This window comes from Harpia harpyja, chromosome 11 (genome assembly GCF_026419915.1).
Source record: "Harpia harpyja isolate bHarHar1 chromosome 11, bHarHar1 primary haplotype, whole genome shotgun sequence".
Lineage (NCBI taxonomy): Eukaryota > Metazoa > Chordata > Aves > Accipitriformes > Accipitridae > Harpia > Harpia harpyja.
The window spans coordinates 20271575-20295001 of record NC_068950.1 but is presented as its reverse complement, the minus strand read 5'-3'; the positions used below and the strand labels follow the sequence as shown (position 1 = coordinate 20295001).

At 36.9% G+C, this 23427-nt stretch overlaps 1 protein-coding gene across 6 annotated transcripts in view; it reads left to right on the top strand.

Moving 5' to 3' along the window:
- Positions 1 to 23427, top strand: part of DENND1B (DENN domain containing 1B) — a 171236-nt gene that overhangs the window by 43524 nt on the left and 104285 nt on the right. For all 6 annotated transcript variants that reach the window (XM_052800688.1, XM_052800686.1, XM_052800687.1 and 3 more), the window contains 2 exons: positions 1965 to 2008; positions 20618 to 20667. In XM_052800688.1, the coding sequence (XP_052656648.1) occupies positions 1965 to 2008; positions 20618 to 20667 (94 nt within the window). The remainder of the gene's footprint in view (positions 1 to 1964; positions 2009 to 20617; positions 20668 to 23427) is intronic.

Genomic DNA, 23427 nt, shown 5'->3' with positions numbered 1-23427 from the left:
ATTTATGAGAGATCACTGTTGATATATAATTACTTTCTTTTTTGTGATACTAAATTGGAATAAAAAAAGAGATCCCTTACAGTATAGGCACTGAGATATTCAAACTCTTCCTGTATCTATCTGGTCATTACACAAGTGTGTTTGTGATTTAAACAAACACAAAATAGATTGGGAAAAAAGTCTCTGTTTTAAGTAACTGTATTTATTGGCTTTCATATTTTTATAAACATACTATCTCATCTCTTGTTTCATGTCTGCCTCTGAAAGTTCTTGCTCCCCATAATAGATAGATTCCTTGTTCAAAATACATACACTTTCATAAATAATAGCTGCAGAACCCTCCGTGGATGTTCTTAGGAGCAGAAACGTGCTTGTCCAATAAGAAGAGTCAAATGGCCACATTTTTATCTAAAATCTCAATCAGATTTGAATTAGATTAAAATCAGTTCTAAATTAGGTTGAATTGATCGACAAGTTGAATTTTGCAACATGTTTGAAACGTGTATTCCACTGTTGGCTTAACATCTGGCCCTGGGTGAAGGAGGGATGCTGGCTTCAGTCTCCAGCTCCTTGAGAGTGGGCCAGCAGCAAACGCGGGTGCAGCAGCTGCATGTTGAATAGTAGGATTTGAAATCAGCAGCTGGGACTGAAAATACCATCAGTGGCGCTTCCCTCTCGTTAAAGCTTCAATTTGCAGCAGCAAACATACATGGGAGGATGAAGAAGAGTAGAAACCTCCACACTTTGCCAAAAGTGGAGAACCCTCTGGTTCTGATGTAAAACGTAGCAATAAGAAGTAAGTTTCTGATTTATCAGACAGTGCTAGTGTTAGAGACTGAAGTGGAAATCTGAATACGTTTCCCAGATCTTGGCTCCTCAGAAGACAGGAATCCCAGCAGCTCCCGAGGTAGCCAAGAGGTTGCAATTCTCATCAGGCAGTGTTCCCTGGCGCTTACCGGCAGGTTTCTCCGTTCGTTTTCCTGTCCTCTGGCATCCAGAGCTGTCGTCGGCAGCGTGGTCAGCGGTGGGGGGATCTGCCTGGCGTTGGCTAGGGCAGGAGCAGAAATCGGAGAGCTCTCCCACTAGTCCAGGCTTTGGCACCCCGCTGGGTCTCCCTTGCAGGAAGATGGTAATTTTGCTGTTAGCACATGGACAAATGCTGCTGCTAATCTGTTGTTTAGAAGTGCTGTGAAGCTTCATGGGTGTTTGTGGTACAGTTTAATGGTAGCACCTCAGGAAGGTTTGGTATCACAGGAGATTAAAAGGTTTGAGGGGGGTGAAGAGCCTAATTCGTTTTTTGTTGAAAGGTTATGGTTCAGGTCATTGTTAGGTGCCTTCAAAATAATGTTAATTGTAGACTAATATATAGCCTAAATAACACTGATTATGCTGATAATTAACAGTTTATAATAGGTTAATGAAAACTTTAAGGTATTATTGAAATGCAGATTTTAAATGGCTCTGAACAGAAAAACTCAAGTGTGCTAGCTCTTCTAAACTCTTCCCTGAGAGTGCTGGTTACATTGGTACTATCTTTAAAATCACAAATGACGCTTTTCTATACCTCATAGAGATCTTTGTTTTCCCCTTATCATTTTACATCTCTTTTTTCCCTTGGATTGAAAGAGGTTTTGTATCACTTTATTTCTTAATTAAATTAAAATGTGAAAATTGAACACATGCTTAAAAAAATGAAGTACTCAAAGGCTAAAAGAAAGAGTTGAATATGAAAATAGTTCAGTACATTATAACCTGTTACCATATGTAAAACAATAAACATATAGTTTCATAAATATGAAATAAGTGTTTTTAATAATCCAGTATCTTCCTTAGTTTTTAGATACGTTTTTACACTTGCCTCGAAGCTTGACGCTAAGCTGACCCTCTCTTTAATATTAATGTACTCTGACTGTAATACTCTGTTCCTTTGCCTCTGATTAATGCTGTCTGTCAATTATTTACAGATCCAGTGGTACTGTGGAAGTTCCCAGAGGACTTTGGAGACCAGGTTGGAAACATGAGATTGAACTTTTTTTTATGTTAGAATAATAATAAAAAAGCTCTCCTATTCAGCTGTGGAGAGGCAAATGCTAATGATAGCAGGGAGGAAGTCTTCACCCAACTGGTGGCTTGGTGATTAGAATGCCTTTGTGACAGGAATATGCAATAGCAGTTGTAGAGCACCGTATATCATACTAATTCTCTGTATCACCTTATTTTCAATACAGAGTATTTTATAAGCTGTTTCTGTTGGAAGTGTTGTGTTTTTATTTGTTGTAGTATTGAAAATGTGGACAATTTATCAACAAAACTTTGCCAAACATTGATGTTATAAATCGCGTTAACAAAAATCACCAGAACAAAAAAGTTGAAGAGCTGCACACGTAGGTACTTTTAATGGCATAACCTATGCGTCCTGTTCCTTTAATCCTTTACAATGCAAGTTCTTATATATTTATTTAATAATATTTTAGAGATAGCCTAGTTATTTGCTTGGGAAAAAAGATAATCCTCAGACCCTTGTGAGAGACAATGATATAAACTTAATGATTTTGAAAGCGTGAAAATCCTAGTTTCTATCTATAATTAATCCTCAAAGGAAAGTTTATACTTACAGGATTGATGGATTATTTCACTGTTTGTAGTGATAGCAAAGCTATTAATTAGTGTGGTTTGTTTTTTTTTTTCCCCCCTGGACTATTTCATTAAAGTGACTAATATTAAAATTTAATGAAACTATTAAATTTTATTATTTCAGCAACTTTTAGATGAGTTTCTTCCATGGAAATATTTTTATTTTTGTAAACAAAAATACATAAAACCACTAAATAGAATAAATATCTCTGACTCAGTGTCTCTCTTTGCTCTTCTTTTTAGGCTGATACTGAATCAAACATATTCTTCATTGGTAATATCACCACAATGGATGATCTGGAAATATTTTTGTACAGTAGATCTTGATAAATTGTTGTGGTTTTTTTTTTTTTTTTTAAATCAATAATACAAGATTCTATAAAGACAGCTGTAAGGTGATTCATGATGAAAGGAATAAATATACAAACATAGAAGGTAGGATGTCTGGTTAGGGAATAGCATTAATCAGAAACATGTGCAGCTTGTAAGATAGTGATAAATGGTACATGAACAAAGTGTGCTGTTATATGTTCTTAACTAGATATCGAGCAAGTTTTGATAATTTTCCTGGCTGCAGAATGATCATCTTCACTGTCATTTAAATTCTTTTTTTCTAGTTTGTTTTGTTCTTTTTCTTTTCCCTAAGAAAGACTTGATCTTAAAAAAGAAAAAAAAAAAAGAGAGAAATTATGTATGGAGAAAAATAGGATCTTATTCAGTTAAGTCGAAGGTTATTCAAAGAACAGCTGGTGCAGAAAAATGATTAGAAGATGAAGCCCACTAAAGACTGGAGGGGTGTCATACAAAGATCCAATAGACATACCTAATCTATAAGAAACAGAGTCCTGAGGCAGCTTTCTGCCTTTGGGCTGTGAAAAACCTACGCCTGCACATTGTGTCTCAGCAGTGTAGGGAATCTAGTGTTTCAGGTAAACTGCTTGTTTTCCTGGGAAACAGTATGTTTTAATTCTCATCCTTGCAAGGGAAATTTTCCTATTAGAACCACTGGATTTGAACAGAATATATAGCAGCTTCTACAGCAAACCCCTGAGCTAAGTAGTCAAGCAAAATCAGCAGAAGCCTTCTATGAGCACATGTGTGTGCATGTTGAACTTGGTAGGTTTGGACTGGAGACCTGAATATCTACCAGATTTAATTTTTTAAAAAAATGAGATCTCACTAAAACTGTCAAGGCTAATTTCAATGGAAGTTTGTGGGGAGAATATTAAAAAAAAAAAAAAAAAGGAAAAAAAAAGAATATTCTTCATCCTACTTTCCAGTCCTTTCTATTTTAAATGTAAAATGTGTGAGTTAGTTTTTGGATGTATCCCAAAGAATCATCCTTCCTAAAATCTAAGAGCTGTCTGTTTGCACAGTGATGTGATAACAGCGGGCAAAATATTTTCTTCTCTTCCTGAATTTTTCTACAGTTTATCATGTCACCTTTTTGTTGCTTTCATAATGCAAAGAAAACTTGTCTAAGCCTTTTTGATATATTCCTCCTCTTTCTCACATTCGTCCTCTCAGTATGCCTGAACTTTCTAATGCTTAATCATCCCTAATCCTCTCTCTCATTCTTTTGGCCTGCCATTTTCTTTTAGGCTGGGCAATATTCTTCTTTTGATGTCTTTTTTTCTTAAATGTTGACCTTCCAAAATCTTGTTTTGCAAAACATCCCGTCTGTTTTGGATGGGATGTAGAAACTACAGATGATCAGTAAAAAGAAAAGATTAGTGATTTGTCATAATCATTTACTCACATGCAGTCCATTAAGTAAAGGAAATATTAAGGTGCAGTTTTGCTACCACAAAAGAATTTGTAAGATTCATTGATTTTCTTATCTGCCAAGACTGCAGGGAAACCACTTATTTTCTGTCTGGTAATTCTTCAGATGCAAGAATAAGAAAGAAAAGGGAAAAACACAGAATGGGGAAAGAAAAAAACGTAGTGCTTCAAGGCAGGAAATGAAAAATACTTCTTTTTGCCAGGAGTATTTCAGAAAGTTGTTTTTGTTTTGTTTTGTTTTTGATGGTGGGACTAATTAACTTTTTAGTGACTCACAAAACTATCAATTAAACAATAAACTCGCTGGATAGAATTCTAAGTACAAAGAACCATGCTACCGTTTCAAAGAAAATCTTTATTAAAAAGTACCCCAAAAGCAGAACTGATCCGTTTGAGACATCATAGAATTACAATTTACTGTTGTACTGGCATTAATGCTATAAACATGAGTTTGAGAATGTTGAAAAAGTTCTGAATAATCTCAGCACTGTAGAAGAAATGTGAAGATTCCTGATTTCAGCATATATAGCTCTTCTATGGTTATCCTCACAAGCTCGCATTTGGATGAGGAATGGGTTGTAGCCATTTAATGGAAATTTTTTTTTAAAATTTAAAATATATTTTGAATGTATATGCCTACAGGCTCTGTCTTGTAGTATGTTCAAAACTCCCCTTGTGCTCAATGAAATTTTAATGATAAAAGATGCGTATGTTTTTAATCTTGAAATTCCTACTTTGTTTATTCAGGCTGGTTAGACTAGAGTTTAATTTCAGCCTTGCAAGCTCATTTTCAAATGGAAGTCTATACAGAGAAAATAATCCAGTTGTTTTTAAAAATAAAGTATTTTTTAAGTGCTATAGAGAAGCAACCCAAATAAAAACACCACCTGTGCTTCCAAAATGACATACTTCATAACTGTTGAAAAAGAAGACATGTATCTCTGCAGAAATTAATGTCACCCAGCAGAACTGAGATCTGCTGACGCTGGCTGTCTCCTCACAGCAGTGGAGTCAGTGGCAAAGCTCTATTGATGTCAGATGTGTCCAGATGCCTCCAGTATGCCTCTATTCATAGCTGTTCTGGAAATAAAAACACTCAAGCTCCCAGTAACTTCATTGAGTTGAAACATTCCTGGGGAAAGGAGTAGAGTTGGCACAAGGAAGGACGAGAGCACAGTGCTGATAGCACCAGCAGGTGTTAGTGGCTCTGCCAGAGGCAGTGCTTCTTTCTATGTTGTCTTCACCTTTGAAGCATGTGAAGTCTAACGTTTCCTATAAGTTAGTAATTACAACTATTTTGGTTATTATTTTTAGCTGTGTAAGAATTCAGTTGCTTTTTAATCTGACTGCTTATTGGCCCAAAGTGATTTCTATCTGCAATAGGTCCCAGAGTATATGGTGTATAGACAGAGTGATCCATTGAATAGGTTTTATTCTTCTCCCTTCTAATCACATAGTAATTTCTTTCTTTAGTCTGCCACTTCTCTGCTGGTGAGAAATATCTCACCAGAAAGATGATATAAATAGCTAATATGGCAGGAGATGGACTTACCAGAAGCCACTTCAGTAACATGAAATATGACAAGGGGTTGTTGATTGAAGCTGTGGGTTAAGAAAGAATTGAGACTCTGCATTAGATTGTTAGTTGTGTTGCAGATATCATCCTATCTTCTCTTGCTGTCTGCTTTCTATGGCAAGCAGACTAAATCTGCTTTTTCATGTCAGGCTTTTACCAAACCCTGCAGATCAGTAACCAGTAAGGGATATGGCATCCCATGTGAGGAATCTACTGTTTTCAATGAAGTTACTGTAATACCCTTTGTGTTATTATCTCATATTTTATATCATAACAGCTGGTTTTTATTTTTAATGTATCACATTATGCAAAATTCACCACTGAATTGTGAGCAATAAACCTTGCTCCTTATCCTGTAGTGACCCAAGTACTAAAGCTTGATATTATACATGTAAATCTATCATATTCGTGTAAAAATATACGTATATGTAAAAATATACAGATACACATGCATGTGTGCAAAGATCAGTTGCTTAAGGGATAAATCCTATGAAGTACTAATACATTAGCCTTCCGTTAGCAAAGCACTAGTCGCACTCTTTACTTTCAATGTATGTATTAACTATTGAAAGTTAAGCCTGGCTTAAATGAATGTCTGATTGGAGTCAAAGTGCTCAGTTTCTTGCAGGATGAAATATTTAATTGCATGGATCGTGGTAGCAATTATATAAATTAGGTCAATATCAAAGAGATTATATTCTTTTTTTAAAGATTTAAATAATAGCACAAGTTTTATTTAAAAAAAAAGTAATCTCAAGAAGCAAGCTAAAGGCTGTTGTCTGGGTCAAAATAACATGTGGAAGCCAGTTGCGATGATTTTCTGTCCCTCTTTGCTCTCCTAAGAGAGCAGCAGGAACCCAGGAGGTATGAGACTGTTTACACTTTTTTCAAGGCTGCAGGCGTGCTGTTAGGGGATGCATCTCACTGGCTTTCAGCATTTGATGGCTTTGTTCTTTTATTCTGATGAGGCATTAAATATATGTTTCGAATGTTTGTGCCAACTAGGTAGGTGCTTGCTTTGGTGTTTTTGTTTTTATCAGTAGATCTTAAAAAGAGTTTTGGGATTTTGTTGCTTGTGTATTAATAAGTTTGATTAGTATTTGGGTACATTGGTATGAGAAAGGAGGAATCAATCTAATGAGGTTACTAATTTTCAAAAGTATTTTTGTCTAAATCTTACATGTATTGTTTAGCGTAAGGATATTTTGGAATTTGAATCCCTGTGTAACTTAGAGGAAAACAATTAACCCAGCTGAGATGATGGCAACTTTGTGCATTGCAGGTAAGCTATATCAGGTTAAGATAGTTTCCTGTGATTTCCTGACACTTTGTGTTAGAAATACATACTGTTTTTATTGAAGAATACTGTGTGTTTTAAGACAGCAATGCTTTCTGTCTATGCAAATCACAGCTGATAGAGGATCAGCAGAAAAACATTGAGGTCTATTTATAGTTGCTAACTGGACTGTGTGAACAGAAAAGATCTGTCCAGTCCTGATAAATATTCTGTGAAATAACTGCCCACCTAGGCATGCTGGGAACACTCAGGATCACGAAGACCCTTACCTCATTCAAGATGTAAATATTCCAAGGTGCATTCTCAATTTTTTTTTTAATTCATCCCGAGACAGAATAAATCTTTATTTTGACACTTTTATTTTTAAAATTATAAAAGCCCAATACTGAAAACTTGGAACTTTCTTGAAATTTTGAGGACAGGTGGTAACATCAAGTATGCTTGTTTTCAGGATTGTGGCAGTTTTGTTTTATAGACCTTTTAAGTTAAAAATGTTGAACTTGATCAGCATATGGTACTGGCTAGCGTCATCTCTACCAGCTCTTTTGTTATCTTGTTTTTGTTACAGGTCTTAATGACAGTTGTAAGCCATAGTTCTGGATGCAGGGGTTAGTCCACCCTGGGGAGGAGAGGGAGAAACAGCAGTGTGGATTATGGAAATATGAATTGATCTAAAATGCAGCTCTCTTGTAACAGAATGAGACTCAAAGAAAGACTGGGGAGAAGCTGGTGAAAAGACGATGGAATATGATGTGAAAATGATCATTTGAATGCTTTCCTTTTCATTCCCAGCTGCTGTGTTCTGGTGAAAAGGCATGCATTTGTATATCTTAAGGCTCGGTGAAAAAGGGCCAGATGAATGGAATTACTTGTTAGATATGTTTTCATTTTGAGTCAAATAAATTATGTGCATTTTAATAGACTGTATGCCTATGTTAACCATTTTTTTTATCATACAGCTGTGATATTGGGGGACTACATTTTGTAGACATGTTCTTTTCTCTTGTTTGCTCAAATAAGTACAGTATTAATATTTGACTGTCCTTCAGATATTGTGTATCAGCCTATTGAAAATAACTGTTAGTGATTTGGCTTATTCCTACAGCCTTCAGTGATGTGCCAAACCAAAGAAGAAAAAACTAACTGATGGCTGAAACAGTGATGACAATCATTTGGAACGTCTTCCAGAAAGACTGCCAAAATTGTCATGTGTGATGTCATTGTTGATTGACCTCGGCTGCCCTCAGAATGTTCCAGTCTAATGTTACCTAATTCCTTATTCTGTGCTACTTTATACTTTCTCACCTACTTGCTTAATACCTTCCATCCACTTCAGTCTTTGATATGTTGTCTCTGTTTTACTTTCAGCATTGCTCTTGTGTCTCAAGCTTACTGCTGCTCTTTGAGGAATATCCTAACTAGCTCAGCCTTTTTTTTATGTTTGTACTGGATGGAATATTCCTGAATCCCGTGTTTGATTCTTGGCTCTCGCTCTGCTTTTCTTGATGATAGTTTTCTGCAGAACTGGGAGAGCATTTGAAGCACATTGGTTCACTGTTACTGCTACTGACACTGAAGTGTCACTTCAAATAATTTGTTTATATTTTGTTAAATAAAATAACTTTCTTTTACATATTACTTATGTTAGGAAATGGTCTGGTATCAACTGTCATAATCCAAGTATGATGAAATCAAGGAACCAGGGCACACTGGTGCCAAAGAATGAGACTTAATGGGACTGAGATCAGGAACTGGAGCGGCAGGGGACTTTGCTGGCAGCAAGAGCAAGGCAAGGGTGGTTAGTGGGCGGCAGCTGGAGGGGTCCTAACTACATGGTTTGGGATCTTGGACGAGCAATAAGTGAAGGTGAAGCAGCTCCAGGCAGGGTATCAGGAAGGGAAATACATTAATCCATCAGAATATAATTATTTCTGGTACTCATTACTTCTGTATAAATTTTCAAGGCATTGTGAACTACTTGACTGGTGGACTCTATTTGCTTCTTCCCTAAGCAGAGGTTAGGTCGAGTTTCTGTTTTTTGTGCGAGTCATTTTGTTTGCTATCATAAATAAAAGTACAATCGGTATCAAAAGATCCACATCTGAGAAATAACCTCTCTCTGAGATTACAGTGCATGCTTATCTCTGTCCTTTGCCCTTCACTAGGTACTAATGGCCACTATTAGAGAAAACATACTGGGGCAGTGCAGACTTGGTGTGTCAGTTCTTGAATTTTAGACTGAAGTTGGGGAGAGGGAAGGCCTCTTTCAATTTATGGAGAAATCCTGCTGTAGGAACAGGATTTTTATTAATTGTCAGTAAGTGCAGTGAATACTTGGGTTAGATTTGTGTCTTCACTGGGCATGGGCAGTTTCATTCTTATGAATCAGACTGAAGCAGCTGAAAATCTTCCTGGCTGGTAGCTGCTTGTGCTGCCTGGCTTGCTGGTGGAAGCTGCCTCCTTCTTCTCTTGGCTGTTCAAAAATTGGCTTATGCTATATTGGAGCTAAGCTGATTGACTTTGTGCTGAAGTGGCTGAGGCGTGCTCACATGCAGAAACACCAACCTGACATTGTTACAGAGTAATCTCTAGCAATGATGCCGTAGCTGGGAGCCAGATGGTCTGGACAGGCTCAGCCATAGGTGAAGTGAATGTACATTGCGTATCTCCTTGGGAAAAAATACATCTAATTGTATGTCCATTGCATTTTATTTTTTGTGATAGTCACCTGTCTGCATCTGGTAACATAAGGGATATGTTAGTGCTTTAAAATTATGCTTGTTTGCTTCTTCCCTGTCCCTCTTTGGTCTGGGATTTGTTTCATCTTTCTTTGTTTTTCAACACTGTTGATAATACATTAATTTAGTACTGAAAACTATTGCTACAAGTGATTCTTGTTGACCTGTGCTGCCTGTAAAACAAGAAATAACTGTTTCCTTTATAAAAATATCACAAATAATTGCAATTATGAAATGGTAATCATAGCAGGTTCCTTAGAAGCTGATTTCCTTTCTCGCTTCCTTGTTTTTGGCTATAGATTCTTCTAGCTCAAGGAACTCGGGCCACACATGTAATTGGTTTCACTGCCCTTTACAGCGTAATGTGGTTCCCCAACTTCCCCTGCTACTGACACAGCTGCACGAGCCAGCACACTCCCCCATAAGACTGCACATTTAGAGGTAGATGAGCCCAGTCGAGGGTTTGACTTTTGGACTGTCTCACCTTATTTATCTGCATAAGTCACTCTCTACTACAGATATTTTCTCTCAGCATGGCACCCAAGTTGTTCATTAACTTATGTGATTCTTCATTTATTAACTACTTTTAAGTTTCTGAGTTGCTAGCAAAATCAGGATTTTGTCATGGCATATGCTGTATGGCCATTTAATGAAAGAAATCAGTGGAAAGTTCTGATTCTGGAAGGGCATCACCTAGCATTATAAGACAGTTTCACTCCCCAGCCTGAGCAGGCCAGTTCTTGCATATAAGCAATCTGCAGATCTGGTGCTGACCTTTCTGTGTATATCAGTACTGGGTATTTACTGGGCAGGCCAATTGTTTAGCAGAAGCTTTCTAGGCAAGCAATGACATCCTTCTGTTTACAGACACTGTCTGTTTCAAGACTTGTCTTTTAGGTAACTAATGCAGTACTTCTTATTTATACTTAGGATTTAGTTCACCAAAAGGAGCAATTTTGTATGTCGCACTCAGGCTGCTGTTTGCAATTGGACTGTTGTGGTCATGTTTGCTTGCTTCCTTCTGCTTCTGAAATATGCCTGGGTGAAAGCATAATGGTTAGAAAACTGAGGGAGTCAAAAGGTGTAAAGTGGTATTTCAAACAAGGTGGAGTTTTTTGTTTGTTTTTTTACCTGTCAGCATGCTAAAACATGTTTTATGGAAAAATCCAGAGTTTTTACTTATGATGCTAAGAGGAGACTTGAAAGAACTTCAGTAGTTGTCAAAAATGTTTGCTGGTTCTACATCCAAAAGTCGGGCAACCTCTGATCACCTGTATTGAAAAGACAACGTGGTGACATGTGCAGTTGGAAACCATTATCTAACTTATAAAGTAAATCCATTTAGCTGTTTTCTCTCTTCTGCCTCAAAACCGATCTTCTCCTTTTCTTGCCTCTGACCTTTCATTCTGGTTTCCTGGTTGCTGCATGTTGTGGGTCTTCTGCCTTGGCCACTTTCATCAAAATTGCAGTTTTTTTTTTGTTTGTTTGTTTCTTTTATAATGAATACTATGCATAGTTTGAAGTCTCTGGTGAAATGCTAGAATTTCTGGAGGAAAAAATTATTTGGAATATATTTGGAACAAAATATGCTTGGAGTTAAAATGAATCTGAAATGTATCAAGTGTCATCAAGAGTAGAGTTTGTCATGCTTGAAACTTTATGACTTTTTCAGTGTATTTTATTTTTATGGAAATCCAGCTATTTATTATTTGTAGTATACTTTCATAGTTAATTTTCCTGTGAAAAATTTCTTTCCTTGATGATCAAGAAGAAAATCTTGCAAATAGGAGCCTTTTGACCTGAGTGTCAACTACTCTCTACTTGTGATTTTCCTTGATACTGTTTTGCAGACGTTTTTGAGACTGCAAACTTCACTTTAAAGCAATACATTGAATAGGTAGAGTTGGGTATGTTGCAAATAGGCTCATTTCTGTCCTGAGCTATCAGAGTATTCAAGGTGGAATGAAAAAACTAACAGGTAAAACAAATAAATAAGAATCAATTTTAATATGTGCTTTATTTTATGGTGGTTATTTTTTCACTACTGGAGAAACAGCATCTGAACAGGATGTGCAGGAGGTTCAGTATTGCTGCCAAAGATGCATCTTAACTGTTGAATTTCCAGGTAATATTAGAGATGCTGTCCCTGGAAGGGTATATTAATAAAAAGTCACTTTTTCCCTACTGCATAATGATAGGAAATTGTGCGTCATACTCTGGTGTCTTTTTTTGTACAAAATGTAATGAACTTTCTTAAAGATAATAAATAATCTACTACCTTAAAAGTTAAATATTGCCCACGTAGTAATCTCAAGAGTGGAGATGGAAGAGCACATTTCCTGCTTTTCCCAGCTCTCTGATATTGCCTAGGGAATAATGGTCTCCCTGACATGAGTCAGGGAGGTAAGGGGAAACAAATATTATATGCATGCTAGATCTGTATGGCAAAGTATTATTTATCTTGTTTTTGTTTGCCTTGCCAGTAATAGGGGTAGATGGTAATATTTCAGTCTACACTTGTTCTAATGGGAACTTTCTTTGGGAAGAAGAGCATTGTCAATTTTTGTGGTTTTATTATGAGTTCCAGGAAAATTGAGGGTTTTTTTAAGCAGGTAAATTAACCTGTTCTGAACTTCATATTTTTTTAACTATTGTGCTATTTATAACTGAGCTTGTTATTTTAAAGTGAACTTTGGGTCCCTGTATGCTATGCTGGACACAACCGTGGCTAAAATACGCTTTATTTTTAACTGGGTACATGGTGAGATTCAGGAACAATTAGACAAATAGAGACTTCAACATTTTATAACTTAGTAAAAATCTCTGAATTTTTAAACTTACTCTGTGGTTGTTTAGGAAGCCCGATTCTTCAGTCTTACAGGATAGTGAGATTAACAATGCCTTTTAAAGTAGTCAGGGTTAACTAATAGATTTATTCTTTTTTCCTTTTAAGGTGCCTTTGAAAGGTGCGCTAAAAGCAGTAGTCTTATGTGTACTGCCTGGGACACCAGCCTTAGTCTGCTGTACAGGGCAAGAGCGTCCTGTAGTGTGCCTCTAGCTGAAGTGTACCACACCCTGGTTGTGTCACTGTTCCAGTCATTAATTTTCTTTCATTTATTTTTGTCTGTATTTAACATACTGTTAGTTCTAAGTGATGTTGCAACAATCATCTATAAGCTCAGTAGCAGATACAGCTGACCTTCAGGTCTTCACTGCCACCTCTGTGATAGCTACTTGTTTACATGATTTTGCTTCTCTAAGATCTCAAGGTCTTTGTGTTACCTTGTTGTCTAGAGTCCTTCTGTCCTGCTACCTCATCTCTCTTCATGATTTAACTGTGCCCTTATTGCTCTGTAGGGCACAGCACAGCTAGACTAAGCTACCAAAACCCTTCAGCTGCCTTTCTAGCAGGAGCAGGTAGGTGAACCAACCTTTTCTTCCTTCCGTCCTCCCCTGAGGCATGTAACTGAGAGGTGGCCAAGAAGAGAAGAGATAGGGAGCAGGAACAAGAGAAATTAAAAGATTGGAATTCTTTAAGCGATCTCTTCCTCATTTGTAGGTATTCAGCTCCCCATTCATTTTAGACAACAAATATTTCTCTGAATAAGCTTTAGAAAGATGAAAACATGACACTTTTTAGAGAGCAAGTCTTTTTCTAAAAAGCTCGGTGTTTGTTAGGAGCAACCTGATTCTTCTGAATGTCAGTCATAGGCTGTAGGGCCTCTCTGGTTGTAGTTTATGTGTGAGCCAACTAAATGAGGATCAAAAATTGTTCTCAGCAGTGGAGTAGAATTTATGTTCCATGGGTGAAAACAATCTACGATTGTAGGAATGTACGCAAAGCTCAGCTTAGTGAAGTTTTAACCTTCCTTGAATCCATTAGTGACAACTTCTGCTACATGGTCCAGAATCACCTTCCCCTTTATGGGTTTGTGAGGGATGTATGAACTCTTATGTGTCAGCTGTAGCGGGATATAATTATGTGTCAGATAACACAGCACTATCCACAACTTGCTCTGAAAACTGTGAGATGAAAAGAGCGGGTCTATTTTGAGGGAGCTGTGATTGTGCAAATTTTCTTTTTCATCTTCTGGAAATAGAAGTATTGCAACAGGTAGAACTTAGAGGGCACATCTATGGGTCTGTGTTTCGCTGCCCGCCCCTGCACTGAAACTGCTGTGTCACGCAGTTGTGTTACCCCCACCATTTTACATCATGATTGCATTCATCCTGTGGTGTTGTGCTGCAAATGAAACGGTGCTATGTGCATGTGACTTTTGTGGGACTACCCCATAAATATGACTAGCAAACCAATTAGTGATTACTAGTAAATATATTTCTCTGAAACAATTTCAGAGAATTCTTCATAATTTGCCTTTAGACCTAGAGGAAAATTTGAAATATCTGAAGGCAAAACCACAGAAAGTTAACTACTGATTGTGTTTCTTCTCAGTGTACAAAGTGGGACTCATTGCTAAGTCTGGAAAACTTTTTTGTTTCAAATGATTCATAAAGGTTAGAGAAAGGTGTTGCTTTCCAGTCTCTTCTTCACAAGTAGCCTTGAACCCTGAAAATTCTACGTTATATGTATACTTTATTTAACAAATGTGGAAATGATAGCTAAAATATTTAAAACTGGAGATTTCTGACTTTTTAAAAAAGGTTTAAAAAAAAAAAAGTAAAAAGCAGGTGTGTAATTTAGTGATTCATTCTTGCAACAGTGAAATTCTGTAACCTTCAGGCACTTATTTATTTATTTATTTATTTATTAAAAGAGCTTTGCATCTCCACCCTAAACTATTTGCATTTAATTTCTGTATTTTTCCTCGCTTTAAGTGTTCAGAAAGCAGCTGATAATTTTTTTTGTTTTTACCATACAGAACTACTAGATAATCACTGAATGATGCGCTTTGGAGAGAGGCATATAGAGGATAAAAATAGTTATGGAGGCCTGATAATGACTTCCATACTTTAGACCTTTGGATTTCTGTGAATGTAATCTAAGATTAAAATTTTTTATTATTCAAACCGTTTGGGCCTGCCTTTATTGTAGTTACAATTTTCTGATGAGATTTTTAGCAGAGGTAAGAGCTAAGTCTTTGAAATATAACTACTGCTGCTGGCTTTGCATGGGTCCCTGCTGTGGGTGTGCATGGCTTTAGGGAAGGTAAAGGAAGAGTCAGTGGCGAGGACAGAGCTTACCTTTTCATCAGCTCTTTTATGTGGCAGCATTAGAATTTCACTTTCGTTGAACCATAATGATGAAGGGCTCAACACTGCAAGATGCTAAGCAGCCTGGCTTTGATTTAAGAATGAACCTAAATCTGTGCAACTTGAAGCATTTAAATATTCCCACTGAAGTCACTGGTTTGGGTCAGAAATACCTGTCATGACAGTCTTAAATCTCAAGTAGATCAAGTAGATCTCTTGTTTGTATGTTTGTACTGGCACAGGTGACTGAAAACTATGGTAAGGAATGGTGAAATAGAGTCCCCTTTGAGAAAAGATCAGAGAGCAAGTTGGGTTACGACTGAAGACGAGAGGACATTGGAGTTGGAGATAGAGATTTGAGTAGGGAAAACTGGTAAGAAGAATCAAAAGAGACACCTGCAGTCAGGTGTTTCAAGAGAAGACATTTAAAGAGAGGTTAGTAGGGAGAAAAAGTTATAGCAGGAAGAAAATAAGAGTTTTGAAGGGCAATTAGATGAAATACTAAAATACAGTAGCAAGTAGCTTTTGTCAACAAGGGGAAAAAAAAGGAGACTTTAATAACGTAGATATGACAAAGATAAAAGACTGACAAAAAAGAGAATTTCTCCTTTCAGTGAAAAGGGGCGGGGGAAAAGGACTGCACCAAAAGAAAAGGTAGAGAAATAAGAGAAAGATAAAAGCTAGAAAAATATTGTTACTGAGAAAGAAAACAGTTGAAGAAGTAAGGGTAATGGGGAGGAAAAGTGCAAAAGTGTTTTGCAACTTAAGTGGATGACCGTTTATTTGTGCTCTTATAATTGATATTTCTTCGGCTGATTTCTGCCTCAAAACAGAATAAAGAGATGAGGATAGATAGTTATTTGAGTGCTAGTTTATATGGATGATTTTGGTAACTTGGTCTGGATTTTGTAATTAAATAATTTAAATTATCTTGGTTACTATAGATTTTATTTAGGCCATTTTTTCCCTGGGTATCCTGACGTGTCTCTGGAACGGACATGGTGTGACTGTGTCTCAGTGTAAGGCTGTGCCCTTTCCTCTCCAGAGATGCTCATTCCATATGTAGAATGGACCTGGGGAGAACCCACCTGCTTGCTTGAGGAACAGTCTTATGCTGCAGATAAATGCAGGAAGAGTTGGAGGGTAACAGGACTCTTAAAAAGAAGTGTCTGAACTGCTGTTGATGAAGTGGTTCAGCATTCTGGATACCTTAAAATATTCCTGTCAGGGAAGACTTTCAATCCTTTCCCAGGGATGCCCTTGGAAAAAATCAGGTTCTTTTCCATGCCCACTTAAACTCAAACTGCAGAATATGTTGGAATAAGAAAAAAGATGCTGGGATGAATAGTTCTCACATCCTTCTAACCTCAGAAATTAATCAGGTTAAGCTTCAATGCTTAAATATTTCAATAGTATAATACCAAGTGGTGAACTTAATTTCTGTTGTTTCATCAAGTCATTAGGCCTCATCTACACAGAAAAAGGTAACCAGTTGAAATGCGTAAGTTAAAGTGAAAAAAACCACTCATGCTTGTGTAGAGGTACATTAATAAGCTGATTCTGTAATTTATATCAAATCTGGTGCAAGTTTCCTGTAGAAGCAGCTCCTGTACCTTCTTCCAGCTGTGGTGAGATCCCCTTGTGTCTCATTCAAGTGGAAAAAGAAACAAGTATCCTCCTGAATCACTGTGCTCTACAATGTATACTGAACAGCCACGGGGGTTTCATACGCTTGTATCAATTGACTGTGATATTTAAAAAAAAAAAAAAAATCCTATCTTTCCTAGTTAGTAAGGAATATAGTGTATATCTTGAATCTAACCAAAATGACTAACCAACCAGTAATTTCACTTAAGGGCAAGATTGTGAGTTATGAGGAGCTTTTCTCCAGAAAGCTGGCATGTACGAGTTCAGAAGCATCTTCTACCACCTTTTACATTGGTTTATAAAATGATGATACACAGAATTAGCTGTATGGGTATCAAAATAAGCAAGGAATGCTAAATAATTCTTACTTTTTAGGCTTCTGTAATATCATCTCAATGTAGAGCCAGTGAGCATGACCAGGCCAGGCTGGAATTGTATAGTGCGCTTGATGAAAGTGAATTAATAAAACCGCTGGACCATGAGCCTGTGAGAGTGCAAGTTTCTGCTGCTGTGCTATAGGCACAAAGGAAATACTTTCTTAAATACCATTTCCATTTTTGTTTAAGCTTTTTGTGAGGGAAGCCGCATGCCATGGTTCACGTGATACTAATTTTAGGATTTCCTTCTTTCTCTTGGAGCTTACTTACATAAGGAATGAGATAGTTATCCTTTAACTTAGCAATTAAACTCAATTGCGTATGCAACTATAGATGTTTATTCAGTATTTGAAAGCAAATAGATAATATTTTACTTGGTTTTTTTTTCAAGATCGCTATCATTTTCCCCTAGTATACATTTTTTTTTTTCCTTTATGACACAGTCACCATTTCACTAATACTGTGAGAACCAAAGGAGGAAGTAATCATGGGACACGTGAATCAAGGATGTTTTACTTTCCGAAGACTTGTACAACCTTTTGTCTTCAGAAATAAACACATACCCCTAGGAAGCTATGAAAATAAAAGACAGTAAATACATTATTCTTTTCCTGAGAGTGTGTATGTTGACTCAAGAGGAAGTCCTGGCTGAGTTACGGATCCTTGAAAATGATGACCCATTAGGAGACAGAGCTCAAATTTTATTCAATAGAGAGGTTACTGAAAGTATCACCTGTAATTGTATAAAGGTAGTGACTGTGTACGTGAATGTGTATATAATATAATTTGCATTTTAAATTTGTCTAGGAGCATCTTGGGGGCATCCTGTTTTCTTCCATTTGAAAAATCTGAATAGCACCTGTAATTAAGGGAGAAACCTCAGCCCTGGAAGCTAGGTGGTGGGACTTCCATCTATTGATCTGTGTAAACCCAGCTTACGCTGTCAGGGGAGAAGCAGTCAACTGCTGAGCTGCTTTGTCACTGACATAAGCTGAGAGGGGTTTTTTTTGGTGTGTTTTTTTGGTGGGGGTTTTTTTGTGTTTTGTTTTTTTTTTTTTGTCTATACTGTTTATACACCAGTCTATAGACCTGCTGGCTAGTTGAATTTTAAAGAGTGCGGAGGTTTAAAGACTTGTCCCCTGAGGGATGCTCCTGCCAGTTGGGAAGCGAGCTGAGGCTGCTCTGCAGAAGTTGCGTGCACGTGTGCCGGCTGGGGGAGGGATGGAGCAGAGCTGGGGGAAACGCTGTCCTCCGGCTCAGCCTGGAAAACGCTGCAAAACATACCCATAATGTTCAGGTTGTTCAGTCAAAATATTGAGCTAATACCTTTGGTTTTTTTTTGGTTTTGTTTTCTTTTTCTTGCGTGATAATTTATTCTGAGAGAATACAATGGGGAACATAAATGAATACATTTCCATACCCAATTCTGAGACAACGCTAAGCTCACCGGGCAGCAATTAAAATCCTCAGCAGCGAGGAGAAAATGACTTCCTATAGTGTGAGAATAGGTGCAGATTGGGAAAGAGAATTTAAGTAGAGTATAAAATACTATTTCTCTGGAACAGGGAAAACAAGCTTTATGAGCCTGAAGTGAGACACTACTTGGAAATGTTTTGGAAATTTCTGAGTTAAAAGTTCTGCTTGCTTTCTTTTGTTAGAGTTGATTATTGCTACTACCAGCATTGTGTATGCTTGTTTCCTGCCTGCAGAAATTCAAATGTTTACCAGCTCTGTTTGTATTCTGCTCCTCACCCTTCTGCAGTGGCCACTCACAGCACTTAGGATGATGCTTGAGCAGTTTCTTCTGGAGAATATTATATGTACTGCCACTGTTCATACTTAAGTTAATAACCTTTCCCAAAACACAACATGTGGCTTTCATACCCTTCTTTATCTGTGCTGACAAAGTAAAAGTTCCAAAGATTTCTTGAACTCTCTTGTATGACTTAGAAATTCTAGAAAAGTTGACTTTTCCATTTTGTACTGTGTGATGATTTACTGGGGCACATCATATACCTTTAGAATGTTGCAACTAACATATGCGTGTTTTACTCAGGGGCGTCTTTTTCCTGAACTATTTGTCCCTTGCTGATTAACTTGCATGGGTTCTTCATGTTTTACACTATCCACTGAGCCAGGCAAATGTTTGAAGTAAATAGTCATTGTGGTGTGTAGGAATTTCAATACATAATTTCCCTTAATGGGAGTTGACTGTTCAACATGCAGTAAACACCGAGTTCAGGCTGGAGAGTGCTAACATCTTAGATCAAGTTCTTAAACCCACACGTGCAGCTCTGGAAATTTGCAATCAATGTGCATTTTTCTGAAAACACATACCTTGTGGGCTATCTCATGTATACAGCAGTGTATGTCTGTTGGTCTGCTACAAAAAGGGAATTCTACAGCTTTGACCAGCTACGTTGATGTTGACTGTTTCTTCTTAGCTGAAGCATTTCACAGAAGGTTTGCTTTCCCAGTTGGGAGCAAGGAAATAAAACCTGTTTTTCTGGGATCTTTTAAAATCATTGCTTAATATTTATTGCTAACTGATCTAGTAATTCACTTTTTTTTAAAGAAAAATGTTGACTAGTTTGAGAGCATTTTTATATTTAAATTAACACATTTTATTTGCCACTAAACAGCTTCTTAAATAAAATTCTGCAAGAAAGAGTGACGTTATCCTTTCATATTATGGTACGAATGTAGATCTGGTGGATTTTCCCCCCCTTCCCTTTATTAATAGTAAGGCTTGCTTGTGAAACCCAAAGGGTTAATCATATAAATTTCTCCTTTGGACCAGCAGATGATTTCCATCATTTTCAGCATTTGACCATGGAACATGTATAGAGTTGTTATACCTCTCTGTAATTCATTCTGCTGCCAACTTCATTCCCTTTTCTCTGCCTGCATTTTAATTGAAACAACGTTTGTATTTTTGAGCCGGGATCTGTCAGAAGTCCCTGTGGCTAGTCTGTGGTACAAGTAGCAGCAGACGTGGCTTACCCATATGGTGTGGTGCTTCTTGTAAAATCCATATGGCCTTGTTGAAGGGAATCCCAGCGGGGATGTGAAGGGTGTTAATACCCTTCAGGCCAGGCCTTTCCCTCCTGGGGCTTCTATGTCATTGTCTTTGCAATCTGCCAAAGCACAAACTTAATTCCTTTTTAATAATCAATTATTTCAGTCCAGGAACGTGTGCTGTATTTTTTTCAATCATATATTCCTTGAATTTATTATTTGTTATTAGTATTTTTGGATATTTTTTAAAAGGCAGTCACTAGCAACTGTCCTAAAAGCCTTCCAAAAGCCTTTTCAAAAACCCTAACTTTATTTCTTTTACTTGTATTTACAGGAAGTGCTGAACAGTGTTCCAAAGTTCTGCTTTCCTTTTGATATTGAAAGGTATGTGGTACAGTTATCACTTATTTAAAAATATTTCATAGAAAATGATATTTAGCATAATTGCAAGGAAAGATTTAAAGAAAAGGAAAACATATTGTACTCCCTAAACTTGCTCCTGCAGGTGAGAAGAACATGTCTTTTGTTGTTCAAGTAAGTGTAAAATCACTAGTAGGAAATTATCACGGCAAAATGCAACCTTTACAGAGTTTTAGGGATATCTGTTTCAAGGTAGACCTACATTCCAATTCCCACTTTTGTCCATTATAATTGTAAACACCATCTGTGTTAATATAAGGAAATTACATAGTTTCCTTCAAACAGCAAGCATCATAAAAAAATGTTACGGTGCACCAGGATATAAAAACTCGCCAAGCAGTACTGAAGACATGTTGTTTGAGTTCAAAGAAATTAAGACTTTAATTGCATGGAAGTAACTGAATATGCAATTGATTTTTCTCACGAGAAGGATCAAGACCATTATTTATAATTAATTAGCCCTTACCTTTCTGGTATCAGTTATAGTGTGGCTTCCATGTAATGCTGCCAGTCATTTAAATTGTTCATATAAAACATTTTTATTAATTAAAATATTTATTTAGACTTGTAAAAATGATTAATGGTAATTCATTTAATAAATTGTACTCACTCAGTTTGGAAAACTCATATTGTCCGAGTCAGCAAGGATTGAATTAGAAGCTTGATTTGCATAATTAGTGAAAGATACAGCCAGGTAGTGTGCAGGCTGGGCTGGTTTCAGAACAACATTGGCATCAGTTGTAGATGGAGACTCAAGGATGAGAAATATCTATCAGATGCAAGAAGCAGCTATCAGTGGAGTAAAAGGTGGTGTGTGTCTAGAGGAAAGAAGAGAGGCTTTGCAGAAAAACACACTGGCAAAAAAAAGATCTTCATAAACACAACTTCCCTGAAGTAAACTAGGTTCGTTTAGTCTTTTATAGTTGAATTCAATTAAGTTGTTTTGGTTTTGAACTGGTTAAGCTCACTGTCCTTTAAGCTGTTTTAATGACTTAACTAATATTGTTGTCAGTGTTGGCTTTAAAGCATTAAAGTCTTTAATGTGCTTAAGATATGTACAGAATTCTGTTTAAAATTGGTAATGAAGATGAATAATGGAAATAAAATTTGAGGACAACAGAAAAAGGTGAGGTTCTGTTGCTGCCATCCAGTGGCAAGAAGATGATCAGTGGCAGCAAATAATTATTTTCAAGTAAGTCATCTTGCATTAACTATTTCTGTTGAACCATTCAGAAGACACTTAGTTGCTTGTATGAGATGGATAAGCTTAATCAATAAACTGTGGGAATACATGAATTTATAGCATAGCTAGGTATGTATTTTAGTTGAGTATCTGAAGGAAAAAAAAGAGAGGGGAAAAAAAAGAAAAGAAAAAGTTATGGGATGTTTGTTGTTCGTCTGTTAATACCCTCCTGTGCCCCACTTCCCAGATTAGCTTTTTGACTCTTCGCCTCATACTCGACTGTAAAGCCGTGCTCTCAAAGGTGCAAAATTTCTACAAATTTCATATAAATTGGCAGTTGGACAGAAGGAGGAGAGGTTCTTGGAAGTCGAGATATACTGACGAGGGGAACAAAACTGACGTGTTCGGTCAGGCCTGCTGACTGCTCAGGCAGTACTGTGGTATCTTTAAAATCAGCCACAGCACTCACAGCTTCTTGCTTAGCTGGGAGCTGAGTTTTAGGGGATTTGTGGGAGAACCAATGGCAGTGCGGGATCATGAGAGTATAAAAGAGCATGGACAAGGAGGAGGGGCAGAGCTATAGCGGGGAAAAGGACAGAAATACTGGAAGCTCATTCAAGAAACCAGGCGACTATTTACTGGCAAGCTATTTGTGTGAACAACTTACTGGCTGTGTAGTGTACCTTTTACTACTTAGCTCAAGCATTTTCTATAGTAAAGACATACATTACCTCTTTTTAAAGAAAACCAATTGTCTTCTGCTTTCTCAGTTTTATTTTTTCGTTTGAAATTTGGACTGATAAAGAAAGGGATTGAGAAAACCACTGCTGTAGCTCCTTTCTATATGGCTTTTTTCCAATGGACATTTAAGATGTGACAAACATTTTAGTTTTTGTATAGCCATAAATGTGCTTTTCACTTGTCTGATGAATATATATATATATATCTGTGTGTGTAAAAATATATACATAATTTTTTTTTTCTTGTATAGAGGATTATGATAGACCATACGTGTAATATCCCCAGGTGTTTTGCAGGCAGTTTCAATGACAATTTCTGTACAGAAAGCTTTGACTGAAGTGAAACATGAAGTATCTGTTTCATTGACTAAGCATATTGTACTTCAGAGAGCATAGTTTCTCAACCTGTATTATGCGTTCTATACATATATAAACTACTTCAAGCAATATCTGATCCTAGTAAAAGCTAGAAATTACCAGTGCAAAAGTGTAACTTCCACTGATGCTGATGATCAAGATACCTAGAACAAAAAATGGGACTCTGTTCCATAGATTGCTTCTGGGTTCCTACTATACAGCAGAGTTGGAGGGAATGGCATGTCTTTTCTATTAACTGGCTAAATAAAACTCATTAAAGTAGGTAATTTGTATTCTTCAAATTATGGAAATAGGAAAGTTAAAGCACCATTAACGCACTGTGGTAAGACCATCGTCACCTGTTCTCTTCCAACTCACCTGTATTAATTAGTGAATGAATTGAAAAGTGAATGAAATGAGAACCTGTATTTGATTTTATTCACT